At 33.5% G+C, this 17193-nt stretch overlaps 1 protein-coding gene across 2 annotated transcripts in view; it reads right to left on the bottom strand.

Moving 5' to 3' along the window:
- Nucleotides 1–17193, bottom strand: part of Lrt (Leucine-rich tendon-specific protein) — a 122132-nt gene that overhangs the window by 21065 nt on the left and 83874 nt on the right. For both annotated transcript variants that reach the window (XM_076129812.1, XM_076129813.1), the window contains 9 exons: nt 12863–13079; nt 10367–10485; nt 9846–9989; nt 8411–8558; nt 7675–7803; nt 6510–6701; nt 4827–5194; nt 2342–2544; nt 137–289 (listed from right to left, as the gene is read on the bottom strand). In XM_076129812.1, coding sequence (XP_075985927.1) covers nt 137–289; nt 2342–2544; nt 4827–5194; nt 6510–6701; nt 7675–7803; nt 8411–8558; nt 9846–9989; nt 10367–10485; nt 12863–13079 — 1673 coding nt within the window. The remainder of the gene's footprint in view (nt 1–136; nt 290–2341; nt 2545–4826; nt 5195–6509; nt 6702–7674; nt 7804–8410; nt 8559–9845; nt 9990–10366; nt 10486–12862; nt 13080–17193) is intronic.

The following is a 17193-nucleotide window of genomic DNA, read 5'->3' as shown; positions in this document are numbered from 1 at the left end:
TAAATGTTACGCTCGAGCTAAAACGTATATTTTTGAAGTTCAGAAAAAAGTTATGCTACCGGTAAAAACAGTTCTGCGTAATGATGACAAGTATAAAAATCCCTTTAAAGTCTCATGCATAGTGTTCTATAATTACCTCAAGTGATTCGTCTCAGGTGCCCGAGTGACCACAACAGGTACAACTGTAGCGAAAGTAGCTCGTTGTCTCACCATTTGAGGAGCTCCACATCCCAATACTAAGGACAATGGCACGTCTGAACTGTCCATCTCTTCAAGGGCGATGCAAAACCTACGAAAAAGAAAAGATATGGATAAATTCTCACACATTTACCATAATATCGTACCTCCTGTTGCTAACCTCGCTGTTTTTAACCCCGTGTAGTACATGGTTTTTTCCTAGTGTGGAAAAGATCATCGCGTAGGATAACAAAAACTTGCAGTTAATTATTAATAAAAACAATAAATAAAATTAAAACTATCCAATGCGAAATTTTTTGAAAAAATATAACCATCTATAATTTGGTACAAAACAATTCAAAAGTCAGCGCGACTGAGCTAAATATAGAAGCATATTCGTTTTATCGAGCAACAAGCCATTTCGCATTGCTTTCACGGCCCCCAAGAGATGTGATATGACCATATCCTTCATGAATAATTGCCACTCAACTGCTTCTTTCACGAAGGTTTAATAAAAGATTGCTTATTAAGCTTTGTAGAGTATATTTTTTTAAGGAACCAAATGAACAGTCACTCCTTTGCCCCACACAATCATCACATTATAATCCCAAAGTTATAAGTAAATGTTGTAAAATACCGGACTGGCAATAAATGTAATATTGTTCCTCTGCATAAAACAAAGTCCCCTCGTCGTATCTGTATGTCCGTATGTTCACGATATGCTCAAAATCATAATCATACAGAACAGATTTTCATGCGGTTTTCAACAAAAGATAGAGTGGTTACCGATAAATATAACGTTTATAATTTGTTACGAGTAACTCGCTGTAAGCCTAGCGAAGCCATAATAGGGGTTAGATCATAAATCAATATATTTTATTCCACTGCTAGGCTTCAAGTTCCCTCCCAAGAAGGAGGGAAAAGGGCTTGAGTTCAGACTCAATAAAATAAAAATAGAAGGATACAAGAAATAAAACGTAGTCTAGCTTATACAATGCGCCTGAATAAAATCTAAGAGCACTTTATACATCGAGTAAGTTATATGTGTTGCTCGTATTTTAAGTTGCAAACAGTGCTTTAGAAAGTAGATTTTAAGAAAGATATTCTATATCAATATACTACCTCAATCAGGAGAACCCACTTTTTTGTTAATTTGATGTGACAAGTACTTTATTTGATGAAATACGCATTACTTTATTCCAAACTGGCGGCTGTCTGAGATTTAGCTTCCAAGTAGATCTTCATTTTGTTTCCCTGCTCTACTCCGATTAGTCACAGCTTGATGTATTATAAGTCTATCTCTATAAATGAACTATTCAGCCCAGAATGTTTCAATAAGTACCAGTAGTTTCTGGGAATAACGCGCTCGAAGAAACCAACATATTCTCCAGCTTTATACTATAAGTGTGGATATTTAGGATAGTGAAACAGTCTATGTATTATCTAAAGTAACACAGCTATTTACTCTCTGAGGAATAGAAATAATATTGAATATCATCAGTAGTCTGAGTGGATTACTTACTTGTTTCCTTCAAATTAATTTCTATTATTCAAGGTCGCTACTAAACTTTGAAATGGCTAAACATTTACTTTAACTCTTACTTTATCTTAGTGGTTGTAAGTTATGTTGATCTAATTACTTAATTCTTGGAACAAATCTCAGTTTTAGTCAGAAATGATTTTTTTCTTCTTAGAAATGTGAAACATTAAACGTGTGTAAAACTTGGATAATATCCTTGAAAATTTCTCCAAGTTGTAAAGTAACATTTTCTAAAGATTTTGTTTTTTAGTCTACTCCCGCATTAAGGATTGCTCTTGTGTCGCTGGGATTTTTTCCAGACATAAAAACAACGGACACAAAGCACAACCAGACCCGAAACAATTATTTGTGGATCGCACAAATATTTGTTCCGTGTGGTAATCGAAACTACGACCTCCTGACTCACTAGTAGTGACCTGTCGATCACCTTAACCACTGCGCCAGATGCCGTCAATTATACGACCTAGGATACTATAAACATGTATTTTTAAATATATTTGCTCCGTGTGGGAATCGAACCCACGACCTCCCTAAGCAATGGTATCGGCGTGGCGACTAAAACACAATATAATAATATCTTAATCCTTTGAGCATTTTATCATAAAACGCTGTTACATTACTTACGTGTACTGATCAACTGGATCAACCTTCAATCCCCTCAGCACAATATTGGCAGGAGCAGCTCGGTGACAAGCCACATGCTTCGGTAGACCACCAGCTCTCGAGACAGTGACGCCAGTACACCTGTACCGGTGAGTTGAAGGTGGATCTACTGCCCAGGATAAGTGGACTTCTTCATCATCATGCCAAGAGTCTAGAAGACGTACCTAAAGGATGAAACGAAAAAATGAATTTTTAATAGTGAAAGCTTATTCTTTTAATTAGTACATTGTTTAAAATGAAATTCCAGTTTAAAAAAAGGTTCTGTTAAAATTAACTAGCAGCCAGCCCCCGATTTATCCCCGATCATCACTTGAACCTTGACTGATTACACAAAAACCTTTGTCTAAAATCACTATTTAACAGCGAAAGCCGCATGAAAATCTGTTAAGTACAGTCTGAGTTTATTGCGGAAAGACAGACAGACTGTGGCGAGGTACATTTTATTTCTAAACCTACACCACTCGTTGCGACATACGAAGACAAAAGTTATAAATAATTTTAACGTTTCCTCTCCAATTTTGGTTCAAAACAATAAAAAATAACAATAAAATAGCAATAAACTTACGAACAGACATCACCCACTCATTAGACACAAAGAAAACTTTACCATTGCGATATAGGTTAGTGGTACGTTCTCATAGTATAAGTGCATTCAAAAGTTGAACATATTCTCGGATATGAGTAGAACTACATAATTTCCGTAAAAACGACCGCCAGGATATTACATCACAACAAGAACTTGGGCTAACGGAGAATTCTAAACGTGTTTTTTGCCACTAGCTTTTACCCGTGACTACGTCTGCATTAATTTGTCTGGGTAATTCTAAAGTTTCATCTGTGGTATGCATTGAATATGTACCAAACTTCATCTTAAATCTTTCTGCCGATTTTGCGTTAATAAATAAAATCAAAATCCGTCAAACTTACGCAGCCGTGCAGTTCTGATAGTTAGTATTTAAAAGGTCAACCACCAATGTAGATTAAACTTATAAGAATTGTAACTAATTGTTTTTGAAATAATTGCTATTTATTGTTTTTCCCTGTTTCCTTCATACAGAACTGCTTTAATTTTACTACTCAATCCATAATTTGCATGCAAAATGCTTCTTATGTCTCCTGATACTTATTTTTATGAAACACATAAATAAAAATATCTATCACTATCAAATATCATAAAATTTTACAAAAAACGTAATTAAACCCTTAAAAGGAACATATTACCCACACATACAGCTCTAAATTATCATTATATGTCAGAACTTATTCACTTAATACATTAGTTCCCACATAATTTGACATCTACCAAATGAGTCATCGTACAAAAAACTTATAATCGTTTCAAAGAAATCATAATTCATTTTAACACCTACAAGTAATTTTAAAAGTATTGTAGTCAGTCAAAAGAATCTAAAAATATAAAATGGCTAATCTATTTGCTTTGACTGAAATCCTACGCGATTTAAAATAATTGAGTCTGGCGTTTAAGCGCCTATAATTTTAGGTCGCTGATTCATAGCAGTAAGAAAACGGATGTTCACTAAATATTTGTATTATTAGTAGACTCTATTATATTAATGTTTAAGTTAAGTGACCTTTTTAAACCTATAAAGGAATGAAGACTATTTTAAGATTCAGAATAAGTGTGTTTTTTAACTTATTGAGTTATATCGGTGATTTTTTTTTTTACTAAGAAAATGTTTGCAGTAGATCTTTTTAGGATCTAAAGAGCAGAATCTTAATCCTAATTATTTTAAGGCTAACTTTAAAAGCGTTACGATTAGAATCAGTTTTGATTTTTAAATATCCTGTGGCTATCAAGTATCCCAGTTGACAGCGAGTGTACGTCAAATTGATAGTCACTGTGTAATACATTGCTACTTTGATGTAACGTGTTAATCACAACAATCTAAAGGATAAAACAATGTTCAGCCACTATGGCTTTCAAATAGTTGTCAACTGGGATACGTGATAGTCCTTTTGGAGCAAAGTAAACAAAAACCGATTATTCAATACCTACCTATGTAGCCGTATATTCGCTTAGATTGTTCTGTTGTGTTGTTACAACCAGATTGATGAATTGGTGACGTCGAAAAGCGTTTCATGTGTCAAGTTCTCGAATGGTGAGAATTTATATAAAAGCAAACCAGCGAGGAAGGACATATAAATACATCGAGGAAGTTTTTCATGGACGTCAATATTTAGTCGACGGTGTGAATCGACAAACAACAACATTTTTTACCAAAAATTACAGTAAGATTTCTTGTAGGTACAATTAGTTTTTCACCAAAAAAATCAAAGCCTAATTCGAAGTATGTAAACATGGTTTCAGTGATCTAGTCAGTATGAAAGCTTGTTAACGAACACGGATAATACACCGTGTCGTTGAAAAAACGTTTCGAATACAAGAAACCTAATTCTTGTTTAAAGATGATTAGTTTTCACTCACCTTGGAAGGAGAAATTGGTAAATCCTCTTCCCCCGGCACCTCCAATTCTTCATCATACAAATCATCCTCCAATCCATCTTGCTTATCGATATAAACATCGCCATCGGTACCTTCATTGAATTTATAATCGTTCACGATCGAATTCGCTAGTACTTTATTAAAGTCATAATTCGTGTCTTTTTGTTTCAAGTCGGTATGTTCGAAATCATCGCAGAGCTTGTTTTTCGACAATCTAGATAGCAATGCACCTTCTAAATGAGGAGGGGTGGCACACACGGCGGCAGATTTATCAGTCTGGGGTAGGTTTTTTGCCTCTCTCAACCACCTTGCGAATCCGGCCATTAGGCAATCGCAATTAAGAGGATTATCTGTGAAAGAGACCAAATTTATCTTCATGACCTCGAATAAATGTGGACCAAGTTTGTACTTCGTATGAGTCATTAGTGCGGGCTTTGAGGGATTTAAATTGTAACGTTTATTCCTAAATGAAACGGAACAATCTATTATTCCTTTCTATCCTAATTTGAAATCAATGAGGGAGAAAGAGAACGCGAAGTTGTTAAGCCTTTATGAATAATAGAAGAAGTAATTTCGGAAGGACATCGGCAAATGAAAAATAAAGTTCTTTAGGTTATATAAATCGTCGGTTCGATGAAGTTGAGCCATTTACGCAAGAGAAAAACTTAAGTAATTGATAAAACAAAATATGGTAATAGGGTCGCCGCTCAGATTGGGTCTTAATACCGTCGCGCCGGGAAAATTGATTCGTAAAATTAGTTTCAACTCAATAAGTAATTTATGATAACAGTTACTAGAAAGTAATTTCAAAATGGAACCTAACTTTATAAAAAATATCTATATTGGTGATATCTAATACCAATACCATAACGTTTATTGGATTTTTGATTTAAAAAACTTTGTTTCTTATCCAATAAAAATCAAATGATTTTTAAAAGATATCATGCCATAAATTTTCATAATAACACTCCAAACAATCTATGTTAATACAACGGTTGCAAAAAACGCTCAGAATATTGAAATACCGCAACCTTTTTTCTCTTTTCACGTAATAAAACGAAGAAAAATGGAGTAACAGTAACAAAAGTGTCAGCGGCCAGGATTATTCCATACAAAAAACCATGAGTTACAAAGGCAGAATAGTTAAGAGTCACGCAACAATATAACAGGCGTCGGATATCGATGGACGAACAAAGCCGCTTCGACGACGCCTCAGTGAAACGTTGAGTATCGACAAATATCTGCCTGGGATATACGGATAGCAGAAATCGGCCAACCGTTTATAACAGGTTGAAAAGAAACATGAATACAGTATCAAACCCTTACACCACTTTTAGAAGTCAAGATAAAGGTAATTATTTAGTCCAAAATATTAAGACACACAGATGTCTAGTCCAGACCAAAAGATAAAGTATTTTTGTCTTTGAAATCTCTTTCTCGGTTATAGCCAGGCAAAAAACGGAAACAGGAATTTAAAGGAACACGAGTCATTGCGAGCAAAAAGATTTCTGTACAGGTTTTTATATTTTTTTTTTGTTTATGCCCTTATTCTCTATTGTCCTTGTACTATTGGGCTCAAGAGCCTGAAAACGGAATGTAACACCGTTGACTATTCTCTAGAGCAGTAAGTCCCACCCAAAGTGCGTATCATCGCGCTGCCATTACCTTCAATAGTGAATCGGCCGAGGTCCTTGTGCTGCGCCAAAGCTCCGTCATCTATCATCGATATGTCGTTATCGTGGAGTAGCAGCTCGGTCAGTTGCCGGAGAGATTTCAGCGGCTCAGCTGACAATGAGCGGAGGAAATTGTGCGAGAGATCCAAGTGCACTAGGTTTGTTAGCTGCGCGAGAGATGCACCTGTGGATAAAAGACGTAGGTGAGCATATTGCAAGAGTAATTAAATACCAAATGCGGTAGTAGTTTTGATTTATTTTGACAATTATGGATACCCATTTTGAATTAGGTTGGTGACATGTTAAAGTTACATTATAAGTATGGTTTGCAAATAAGACTTTGACTATTGGCGTGTTTATGCCTTATGTAGAATGAATGAATGCCTTTGAATGAAATTAAATCGTTTTATTGTAAATAGAAATCCATATTGTAGCTGTACTAAACAATTAAGTATTATAACAATGTTACAGAAACAGTTTAACGTTTTAACACTAAAGCCTCGTATTTCCAAAATAATTATTATTACATTACATACAAAACATTTCATTTGAGCGTTTCTTTAAGCATTCAGAAAGTATTTCGATTTTTCCGCAAATCTTATGTAAATGTTAAAAAAATACTTTCCTCCTTATTTCCGCCGGGACCGAGCGACTGAGATTTTTTCCGGAAATTAAAACGTCAGTGAATTGACTAAAAGCTTGTAATGGACATTACCCCTTACAGTAAACTAATCGGGAGTGTTTTTGAAACAATTTCTACTGTTTCAAGAGGTAATTTAGAAAATAAACTGAATCCTTTCCTTAAGAAGCGATGAAAGAAAGTGTTAACAGGAAAGTTATTTTTGCATTAGTTGCTCATTTCAAAAGTTTGTCGCAGTGGATGAAACTATCTACTGGTATATTAATCACACTTTTAAAATTTTAAGTTTTTCTTTTTCGTAGTTACACCGGAGTTCCATGAAAAATCTTTTTATTTCATTACATAAAATAGTTTGATCGTCTTAACCTTTGTAATAAACACTCAGATATATATTTTTATACCAACCTGTTACATCCATTTGAAACATTACTTAGAACCACAGCACAGCATTTTAACGACAGCCATATGCCATATTATACGTTTTATTAAGGAATGATCAAACAGTGTGGTACATTACCTGACACAGCAACAATCTCATTATGAGACAGATCCAGGTGCGTCAAGTTAGTGAGGTGTTTGAACGCATAGTCCTCCAGCACGTCTATCTGGTTGTTGTGCAAGTTCAAATGAGTTAAGTTCGTGAGCCCTGTGAACAGAGATCGTTAATAAAGGATTTACACTGTGCCACGTAAGAGTTACAACCGTGATGTTGTTTATTTTGGTTTAGAGGAGTTTTTGAATAAAAAAATTGTACTAACTGATATATTTGGAGAATTTTTTTTGTTTGAATAGACTGATAATGTCACTGTTTATTGCTAAGTTAAGTGACATGAGTAGCCAAATGGTTTGAAATAAAAGTATAAGTAAATACTAGCGACTCAAGTTACTATACAAACGTTAACTAGATGACAGAGTTTCGCAATTAAAAAGGCTAAACCAAACACATTTTTAAAATGATCTATACACTAATATTTTCAGGTTTTATCCACCTCAAACTAGGAAATAGCGATTACTTTACAATTAAATGATCTTCAGCAAACGTTTTTGTTTCTTACAAACCTAGATACATTTTCATAAAACACTTAGTACTTTAGTATGTAAACAAACAGTGTAACCGTGACGTCAAAAAAGGAAAATAATGTATTTGGGCACAGTCTACAAAACACAGCATTAATTCACTTCATACAATTTAAACCAGAAACAAAACGAAAAAAAATGCAGGTACATATTTAGAGCCCTTTAACAAGCCTTACCCGCCAAAGCTCCTCGTCGTATGCTTGCAAACGTGTTGTCAGACAGATGTAGAGTGACAAGCCGACTCAGAGGCGGCACGGTGCTCGCCGCAAGAGGCCCTTCCAGCGCATTACTAGATACGTCCAAGTCACGGAGCATGTGCGCTTCCTAAATATAAGGAGAGTTTTAGCAACGGTTTTTGTAAGTAGGAAGTTTTTTATACTTAGTACTTGCAGTTTTAGGACTTGAGATAAATTGTTACTCCTTTATAAATACGGGGGTGAGAGTATGTGTGGGATGTTTTAGCTTGGTGTGTCTACTTTGTATTGTCATTAAACAGTGTAACTTAGTTCCTTAAAAACTAAGACAAGGCTGTTGTTAAGCATCTTTACAGGCGTTGATTGTCAATACAGTTTAAGTAGTTGATAACTATTAGAAAAACAAACTTTTCAAGAAAATATTATACTTTATGTAATAATATGAATATGTATGCTAAAATTATACTTATAATGGAATATACTCGTATATTTTATATCACTAACTCAATCGTTGTATTACGTCTATTTTCATTAAAATAAATATTATTTCTAAAAAGTTCTTACCTTCTTTATTTTTTTATTAATGCGGTAAAATATACGTGTCCAATATTTTATTGCGATGACCAAAGCTTATAAAAATATTTCAAAGTAAAGCCCAGTTAAACCAAACCACGTGCAAAGCATAGTTTCCAATTATAATAAGTACCAAAGTAACTAGAGGCTTACATAAAACTATACCGAACTTGATTGAATAGGACTCATTTTGATCATTTCTTAACGAATAATTTTGCCCACAAAAACTCTTTTTCTAAGAAATTACAGTTGATTGGTAATAATAGAATATTGGTATTAGAAAAGTAATTGAATTATTGAAGTAATATTACTTGGTGAGAAGGTTGTCAGGTGAAATTATGTGATACGTGAATGAACCGATCAGTGTAATGTAATTAATATATTCTTAAGACGTTTTTGGACTTAGAGTGATTAGTTTTCTAATACGATTTGATAGGTTAGGTGTATTTAATATGAATAGCTTGAGATATTGATGAAGTGGCTCAAGAATATATTCAGAAGTAATTAAAATACAACAAATCGGAATGTGTGTTTCGGTGTTTTATCCAATATTCAAATAAAGTAAGGGAAAATGACATATTTCTATTTTACAAAAAATATTTTCGAAAAATGAAGCTAAAATAATGTTGTTTATTAGCTTTTGCTTGGAGCTATATATAGGATTTGAAAGAAACTCCTGGTACATATAAAAATTGTACACCTTTATTATTCAAATGTCCTGCAATTTTGACTTATTGTTTGTACAGTCAGTCAGTTAGTCAGTTTTATCAATTTTTTAAAGTTTTATTCTTAAAGCGTTTAATATAGGTACTTATATATTAATTTTAGTAATAAGATAGCTTACCTTCAAGTTGGCCAACGCCGCAACTTTAAGTAGATTTCCTCGAAGCCTGAGGACTGTAAGCTTGACTAGAGGCCTGAACGCGTCGCTCGATATATCCGTCAACTGGTTGTCACTTATGTCCAAGTACGTTAGATTACTGATACCCTGAGAAAATAAGTTATATGTTAACTATACCATCCCAATAACCTATCGTTAGTAAGGGTGTTTAAAAACCTGAAGAATCAATTATGTTAACCTAACTCACTTATAATCTTCTTCTCCTTATCGTATAGTTAGTGATCAACCTAGTATCATAGTTGTAACAGCCGTCCGAAGGCCTTTGACGTGGCTTACTTACTTACAATAATACCTGCATTACAGGGGTAGGCAGAGACGAAAGGACCATAGTAGTCCATAAAAATGTTAATTTTTCGCCTTAATATTAGACTATGATGTTTTAAATTATGAAATTGAGAGCAAGAACATAGTTAAAGGTAATCTTGAACAGGTGCGTATTATTGAATATGGAAAGCATTAATTACCTTAAATGAATTAGGATCCAAGGTATGAATCTTATTGTTGGACAAATCTAGGCGGTCTAGGTTCCATAGTCTTGTTAGCGCTTCTGTAGGTACCGATGGCAACTGGTTGTTGGGTAGACCTGAAAAAAATATAGTTGCATTAGACTTATAATAATTACGACATAGAAAATAAAAGATTTGAGGCCAGTTTAACCGCTCATATTGGTGCACAGTTTACTAGACAGAGTTACAAATACATACATATGTGTCAAATAATCTGTCATACAAAGTCTGATTTACAAATGAATGAAAATTTCATACGAAAGCTATTTAAAATTTATCCAGACGGAGTAAAATCGGGCCTTAGTAGGCTGACAAAAAATATTAAGTAACACATACAACTTCAGAGAGTCCAATATAATGGGCACAATCACATTATTTCAACTCCCTATAAAATATTATTTTCATGCTCTCATTCCAAAATACTAAACAGAATTTTACTCTAAAATGAGACCCAAAATAAAAACAGCTCAACATCAAAACCCACCTGGCGCGTTGTATCAAAACGTCGGCATATATTTACATAAATCCATTGTTAATGAAGTAAACATTCTCGTTACATTAGCGAAACATTGAAAATTAGTAAATCGGAACTAGGCGACGTTGAAACTTTAGCTCTATTAACAAACTCGCTGACTCTCCAGGGAAATCAGTTAATGCCGCAAAATTATGTAATTACGACAAAATATACTCTTGTTACCGAATGCTTAGAAGATGAATATTAGTTTAACTAAAGGCCTATCATTTAAACAGAATAATAATACAAATTTATATTACACAAGCTCTTGATTTTGTATCTGTTCGCGTCTAAAGTTAAGAATAAAAATGTTAGTTCGATTTAAAATCATTTGATACTTTTGTAGAGACTTTTAACATTAAAAAAAAAAACTATAGTGTATCTAATAGACGGAGACTTCAAAAACTTTATTTATCAAAGAAACACGTAAGATATATATAGAAATAGTAATCGAGGTTATATAGTCTATGTACCTATATAGGAAGGCTCTATATCAACAATGCATAATGCAATACAAATAACTACATTATGCAATTAATTAAGAAACTCTTAGTGAAAAGGCGTCTCTCACAAAACCATATAAATAGGAACTCAAAGAGCTCTCACAAACAAAGCTTGGTTTTGAGCTAATGCTTGGCTTAGCATTCGAGAAATCTATTCTCAGCAGACGAATTGCTAAACTTACGACTTTGTAGGGTGCTATTTATAGCATTTTCATTTGTGACTTAATGAAATAGAGTGAAATATATTTTCGACGTGCAGGTTTTACACAAATAAAAAATTTGTAGCAGACTGATTTCTATGCAGAATGTGTGATGAATAGGCAATAGAAATAGAATTTAAACAATGTGTGATTTGCTAAATATTTTATGCTAAAAATTCTCCTAAACACGAAATATATTCTAAAGGAGGAATAGAATACCATTTCGAAAGCATCTAAATAATGACGCGATGAACAGCTGCGTAGCATAGTCGCGTAGCAAACCGCGTAGCTGTTATGTTACATGCGCGTAGCGATACGTAGCAAGGTATTGTAGCATTGATACGAAACTACAACTAGCATTACTATCGTATTAAGCTATTGAGGTATATATTTCCAATTCTGATTTATTTGGACTTTTCTCGGTAAGAAATCATATTACGTACACATTGAAAACTTAAAATAATTTTCTACAAATCTGTTTGGCTTTGAAAGTGAAAAAGTATTGTAATACCCTTTTGGTATATTAAACATAAATACATTGTTCTTCAAAAATATTTCTAATCCGAAAGTTCAATAGCATAGTTAGTCTAACTTATAAGTCGATATCTAAATTCTCCTCGTGCTCCTAGCGGGATAATCCTGAACTAATTGAGATGGTAGTAAATTAATATTAGTGGGGAAGGTAGCAAATATTCTACACTCAATTGTAAATTAAACGACGTTTATTCTCAACTTTGGGGCTAGTTTGTGACTGTTTTAAGTAGAAACTTTGGCTACTTTTTATTTTATAACTTAAGCAGGTGGGTTTTAGAAAGTAGTGTTAGTTTTATGTAACACATTGTGTTTTATAATAATTTAGAACGACTTAGATAACTTTTGCTTGGTTGGTTTAACTCTACCATAAATGTTTTAAAATTAAATGTTGTTAATAAAATACGGCATTTATGTGTTCTAGTCCTCTATTTAAAAATTTCTGCATTTCTTGTTTTTGAAAGCTTAGCTACTTTTTACCACCTTAGCTTGAACTATGAAAATGGTACTAGAAAAAGAATACTACAGCTAAGAGTTTTACAATATGCCCAGAATTGGAATATTTTTTTATTAAACCAAAAATAATGTGGGTTTATTTTAAATACATCTGCTCTACCGTTACTTTCTAGCCTGTTTTTGTCCATTAAATTCTTGTGAAATACAATTAAAAAGAACCAGTACATATACATACGTAATTATAACTTACCCAAAGCCAATAATGTGCTAGCAACACTTCCAAAAGCACCTTGCTGTACTCGTCTAATATCTCCCGAAGATATCACCAGGCCGTGGAGGCCGACGCCGGCTAGTTCCGCCACTGAGGCTGATGACAACACTGAGACTCCTCTCAGCGCGCAGTCTAACAGAGATACCGCTGTGTTCTTGTTCCTTGCCTTCTGTTCACGGAGGTGACGGCCGATTATCTGGGGAGAGGTACGAAAATTACATATTTGTATAGTGTGGTAAAATAATCGGGTCATATGTAACAAAAAACCCACGCATTGTAACCCAAATAGTGGCTAAATAATGCTTCTTGGATTAATTATTGTAAATCTATTTGTTCGAACCTTACCAGCTTCATTTGTTTCTAAGTTTTGAGCTGATTTTGTACTTTAGTTTTTGATAGGATAGAATTACATTCAAACGTAAAAAAAATATATATGTATAGGGAAGGAATATAAATAAAAAACTGATACTGAATTCAATACGCTCATCTAGTATAATAACATAGCCATAATGAACACCATTGTACCAAACGAAACATTCCTTATACATATGTGGTGGTCTATAACTATTATACATTATCACATAACACTATTGTACTCAATGAACAGGGTAAAAGGAACCAACAACCACCTCAAACAATTTCTCAAAATTTCACTGAAAGCATTAAAAACAATCGGGCCTTCACTGAAAATCTAATGAAACATTTATAAATTCCAGTAATTTGTGTCAAGAAATGTTTCTACAAGGAATTATTTAAAATGGATTCCTTCGCTTAAGTAACGATATTCCCGGATCCCGGGACTGTTTAATTAAACACTAGTTGGACAGAGTCCATTATTAATTAATGATCGTATTAATTACGTGAAAAATATTTATTTAATTTCGGCCCTGTGTTATTGATGACGTCATTAAAGGTTAAAGTCTGGTTTAATTGGGTTTAGGCGGAAGTTTATTCGCAAAGTGATTCCTAATTGTGGTTTTAGGGTTGGTAATAAATATGTACGGATTGAAATAACAGTAAATACCTTTGTGGTGTTATTTGTTTGGTTTAAACATATTAAAATGTTTGTGCAATAGGTGAGAGCTGACTATTAAAGGGAAATGACACGTATACCTTCAGTTTAGAAAATATATAATCTCAATTTATTTCTATTTCAGTCATTCAATCGTATTCTTCTCATATTATAAATGCAAAAGTTCGTGGGTCTATGTATGTTTGTTACTCTTTTACGCGAAAACAACTGCAAGAATAGTAATGTTTTAAATAACTTTGACCTAGGTTGACCACTAACCATACGATAAGAAGAAGAAGAACGCACAATATACATGTATTTACATAATATTATATCGATGCAGATAAAACTAATATTTTTCACAAATTGCGTAAAACACTGTTATGTTTTTTTTAAGTTAAACTTCACCTCGGTTATTGAAGTGTAAACATTGGTACACCGTTTTATTTATCCATATTGTGTGAATGACAATTTGTTACAGACAGATCGGTGCACCGTACACTAGTGCGATTGTGATCGTGTTTGAAAGCGGCTCGTCGTAATCCCACTCAAGTACTCTACAGATCTGTTTACTTGCTTCACGTAATTGTTACAATACTATCGAACTACATAATATAAACAAAGGCTTGGTACTATGGATATAAGAATAAAGAAATAAATTTTATTAGCTACAGTATAGTACTTTATGTTATTCATCAACTTTTGTAACCATACAAATGACAACCACTAAATAATCTGCACCTATTTTGCTTCAACTGGAAACTTCATCGGACTTATGACTCCCGCTGCACTTGGGTATTTACATTCATCGCTGTACTTTTTATTTTTTAACCCATTACCGTTCCACTGCTGGGCAAGGGTCTCCTCCCAAACGAGGGAGGGGTTAGACCTTGAGAATACCACACCGGCCTAGTACGGTTTGGGAACCTTGCATGTCCTCAATAAATATATTAAAAAAATTTTAGGTATGCAAGGTTTCATCACAATGTTTTCCTTCAGCATTAGAGCAAGTCATAATTTTATTTATATTGCTATTAATTATTTAGCTTTATTAATCTAAGTTCTTATCTTTGAAGAAAATGAAAATAGTAATATAACGAAACTTCCTACTAAAAACATTTACGGAAGTAAACTTCATGACAGTAAAATCATAGTACCAAAGCAATACTAAAGTTTTGATATACGGCAGTAATAAAAGGTTTTTTCCGGAATATCGTGTTTACCGCGTAAATAGCAAGGGGCCAAATTTCAAATTATTCCGAAATATTAGTTTTTTGTATTGACAGTCATTTTCATTAATTTTATCAGATTACTGCTGATTCGTAAACAACCGTCTTACCAAGTAACTATTCATAACAACATATCGGTAAATTTTTTAGCTCCATATGCATCTGGTGACACTGGAAGCCGACTCCAACATAGTTGGAAGAAAGGCTAGGCTGATTGGAGTCTATACAAATTCTAACGCTTTCTGATTTTTATATAAGTTAGACTTCGTTCTTTATTTCTAGTTATTTCCTTTCCAAAACAATTCTCGTTCGACCACAAACAAACATGGCTCCTTAATCCAACAGAAGTGGAGCGAGCCAAAGTTCTTACAATACCGGCCACAAGGCAATGTGTCTAAATATCCGATGGGTCAAAAGCTGAGGTATTATGGCGATCGTATTTGTACAGAACCGATGGACGTTGATTCCGAAACAATACCTTTCTGATACCCCTACTATGTGACCGAGGCGGATAAAATCTTTGGAATTATCGTCGGCAATCGAGTTGCGAGCATTTGGTTTTTAATATCTAGGAAAATAATGCAATTCTGAGAAATGTTTTACAAATTTTATCGATAAGTACTTGAGTTATGAAACGAAAGAATTATATAATAATAGCCAGCAAGAGATTTTTCAATATTTTCTGTTTATACTTTTTCAGATTTTTTAATGAAAGGTACATAGAATTTAATTTAACATAATATTATATTAATTGCCAAATCAAACAAATTGAGTATTGAGTAGAAAAGTCTACAAAGATAAAATAAATGTTCATCTTTCCTTCAAAATGAATACAAGCTAGATCTTTCATCTTAGGTCTTGAATTTTACAAATTACAAATGAAAACTGTAAAAAAGACGGTAACAGCTTTGTAAAAGTTCGTAATTAAAGATCTGTCTTTACAATATTATTCTAGTTCAAAAGGAATCAAGGACGTTCGTGAATTAATGGTCTTTGTTCTGAGATTATCAATTATTTTACTCGGTAGATAACGGTATGATTTATTTTGTTTTATTCTTGTTTCATTTCTATTTTTGTAACTCTAAAACATTTGAAATACTCGCGATATTATATTATCTTAAAAATAAGTTTTGACTTCTTTTCAAGTATGGTAAGATTATTATTTTATTGTTCATACTTGATTGTATATTAGTCCACACTATGAATTAGTCTCGTATCGCAAGGAACGCAAACGCATTTCAGAAATAATAAACTTTAAGATAACAAATATATGTGTTAGAATCAAACCTACGACCTATGACCCATTGTTATTACCATTAACTTTGCTGGCACAAAAATATTTATAAAAATAATCTCGAAACCATTTCACTTGAAGTCCCCACGGGTCTCGATCGAGTAACCCATAGTACTGGTATTAACATGAGCCACAACTCACTCGTAGAGAGGCGTTCAGTAAACAAAAGCTATCGATTGGCAGGTGCGTGAGTCGGCGAGACTTTGAGTAGGGTTCTGATCACACCCTTCAAGATCTTGACGTCAATAAACGTCTTACTGTGTAGTGTTAAGTGCCTTTGACCGATTATGAAGAAATGAGGGATTTATGTAATATGGAAAAGGTCGAGGATATTTTGCGTACGGCTTTTTGGTTTTTTTACAGGACAATGTATTCATATTTTTTTCCTTCAAAGACGCGGATTCGTTTTATTTAGAACCCATCAGATGCTAAATCAGGCACGACTCGTAAATAAAACTGCTTCAATTAAGTAGTGTTCTAACGTTAAACGTCTGCTGAATACATTTTATCCCTCATAAACTACCTATAAACTTACAATTAAAACAAGAAAAAAATTTGCAAAACAATAAAAGTACAAATGCAATTTTAATTTTGTTTTCCTCAAACAAAAAAACGTCTCAAACAATCCGAGAGTCGAATCAAATTTTAATACGTCCCCTTTCTGTTTCATTCAAATTTGCATAAAAGTCTATATTTAACCAGTCCCCTTAAGTCTTTGCTCAACCCGTTTTATAAAAAGAGCGCAAAGATAAATATCCCCCAGAATTTTGGACAA

Source organism: Anticarsia gemmatalis, chromosome 23 (assembly GCF_050436995.1).
Source record: "Anticarsia gemmatalis isolate Benzon Research Colony breed Stoneville strain chromosome 23, ilAntGemm2 primary, whole genome shotgun sequence".
In the NCBI taxonomy this organism is placed as follows: domain Eukaryota; kingdom Metazoa; phylum Arthropoda; class Insecta; order Lepidoptera; family Erebidae; genus Anticarsia; species Anticarsia gemmatalis.
This window is presented reverse-complemented; position numbering and strand designations above follow the sequence as displayed.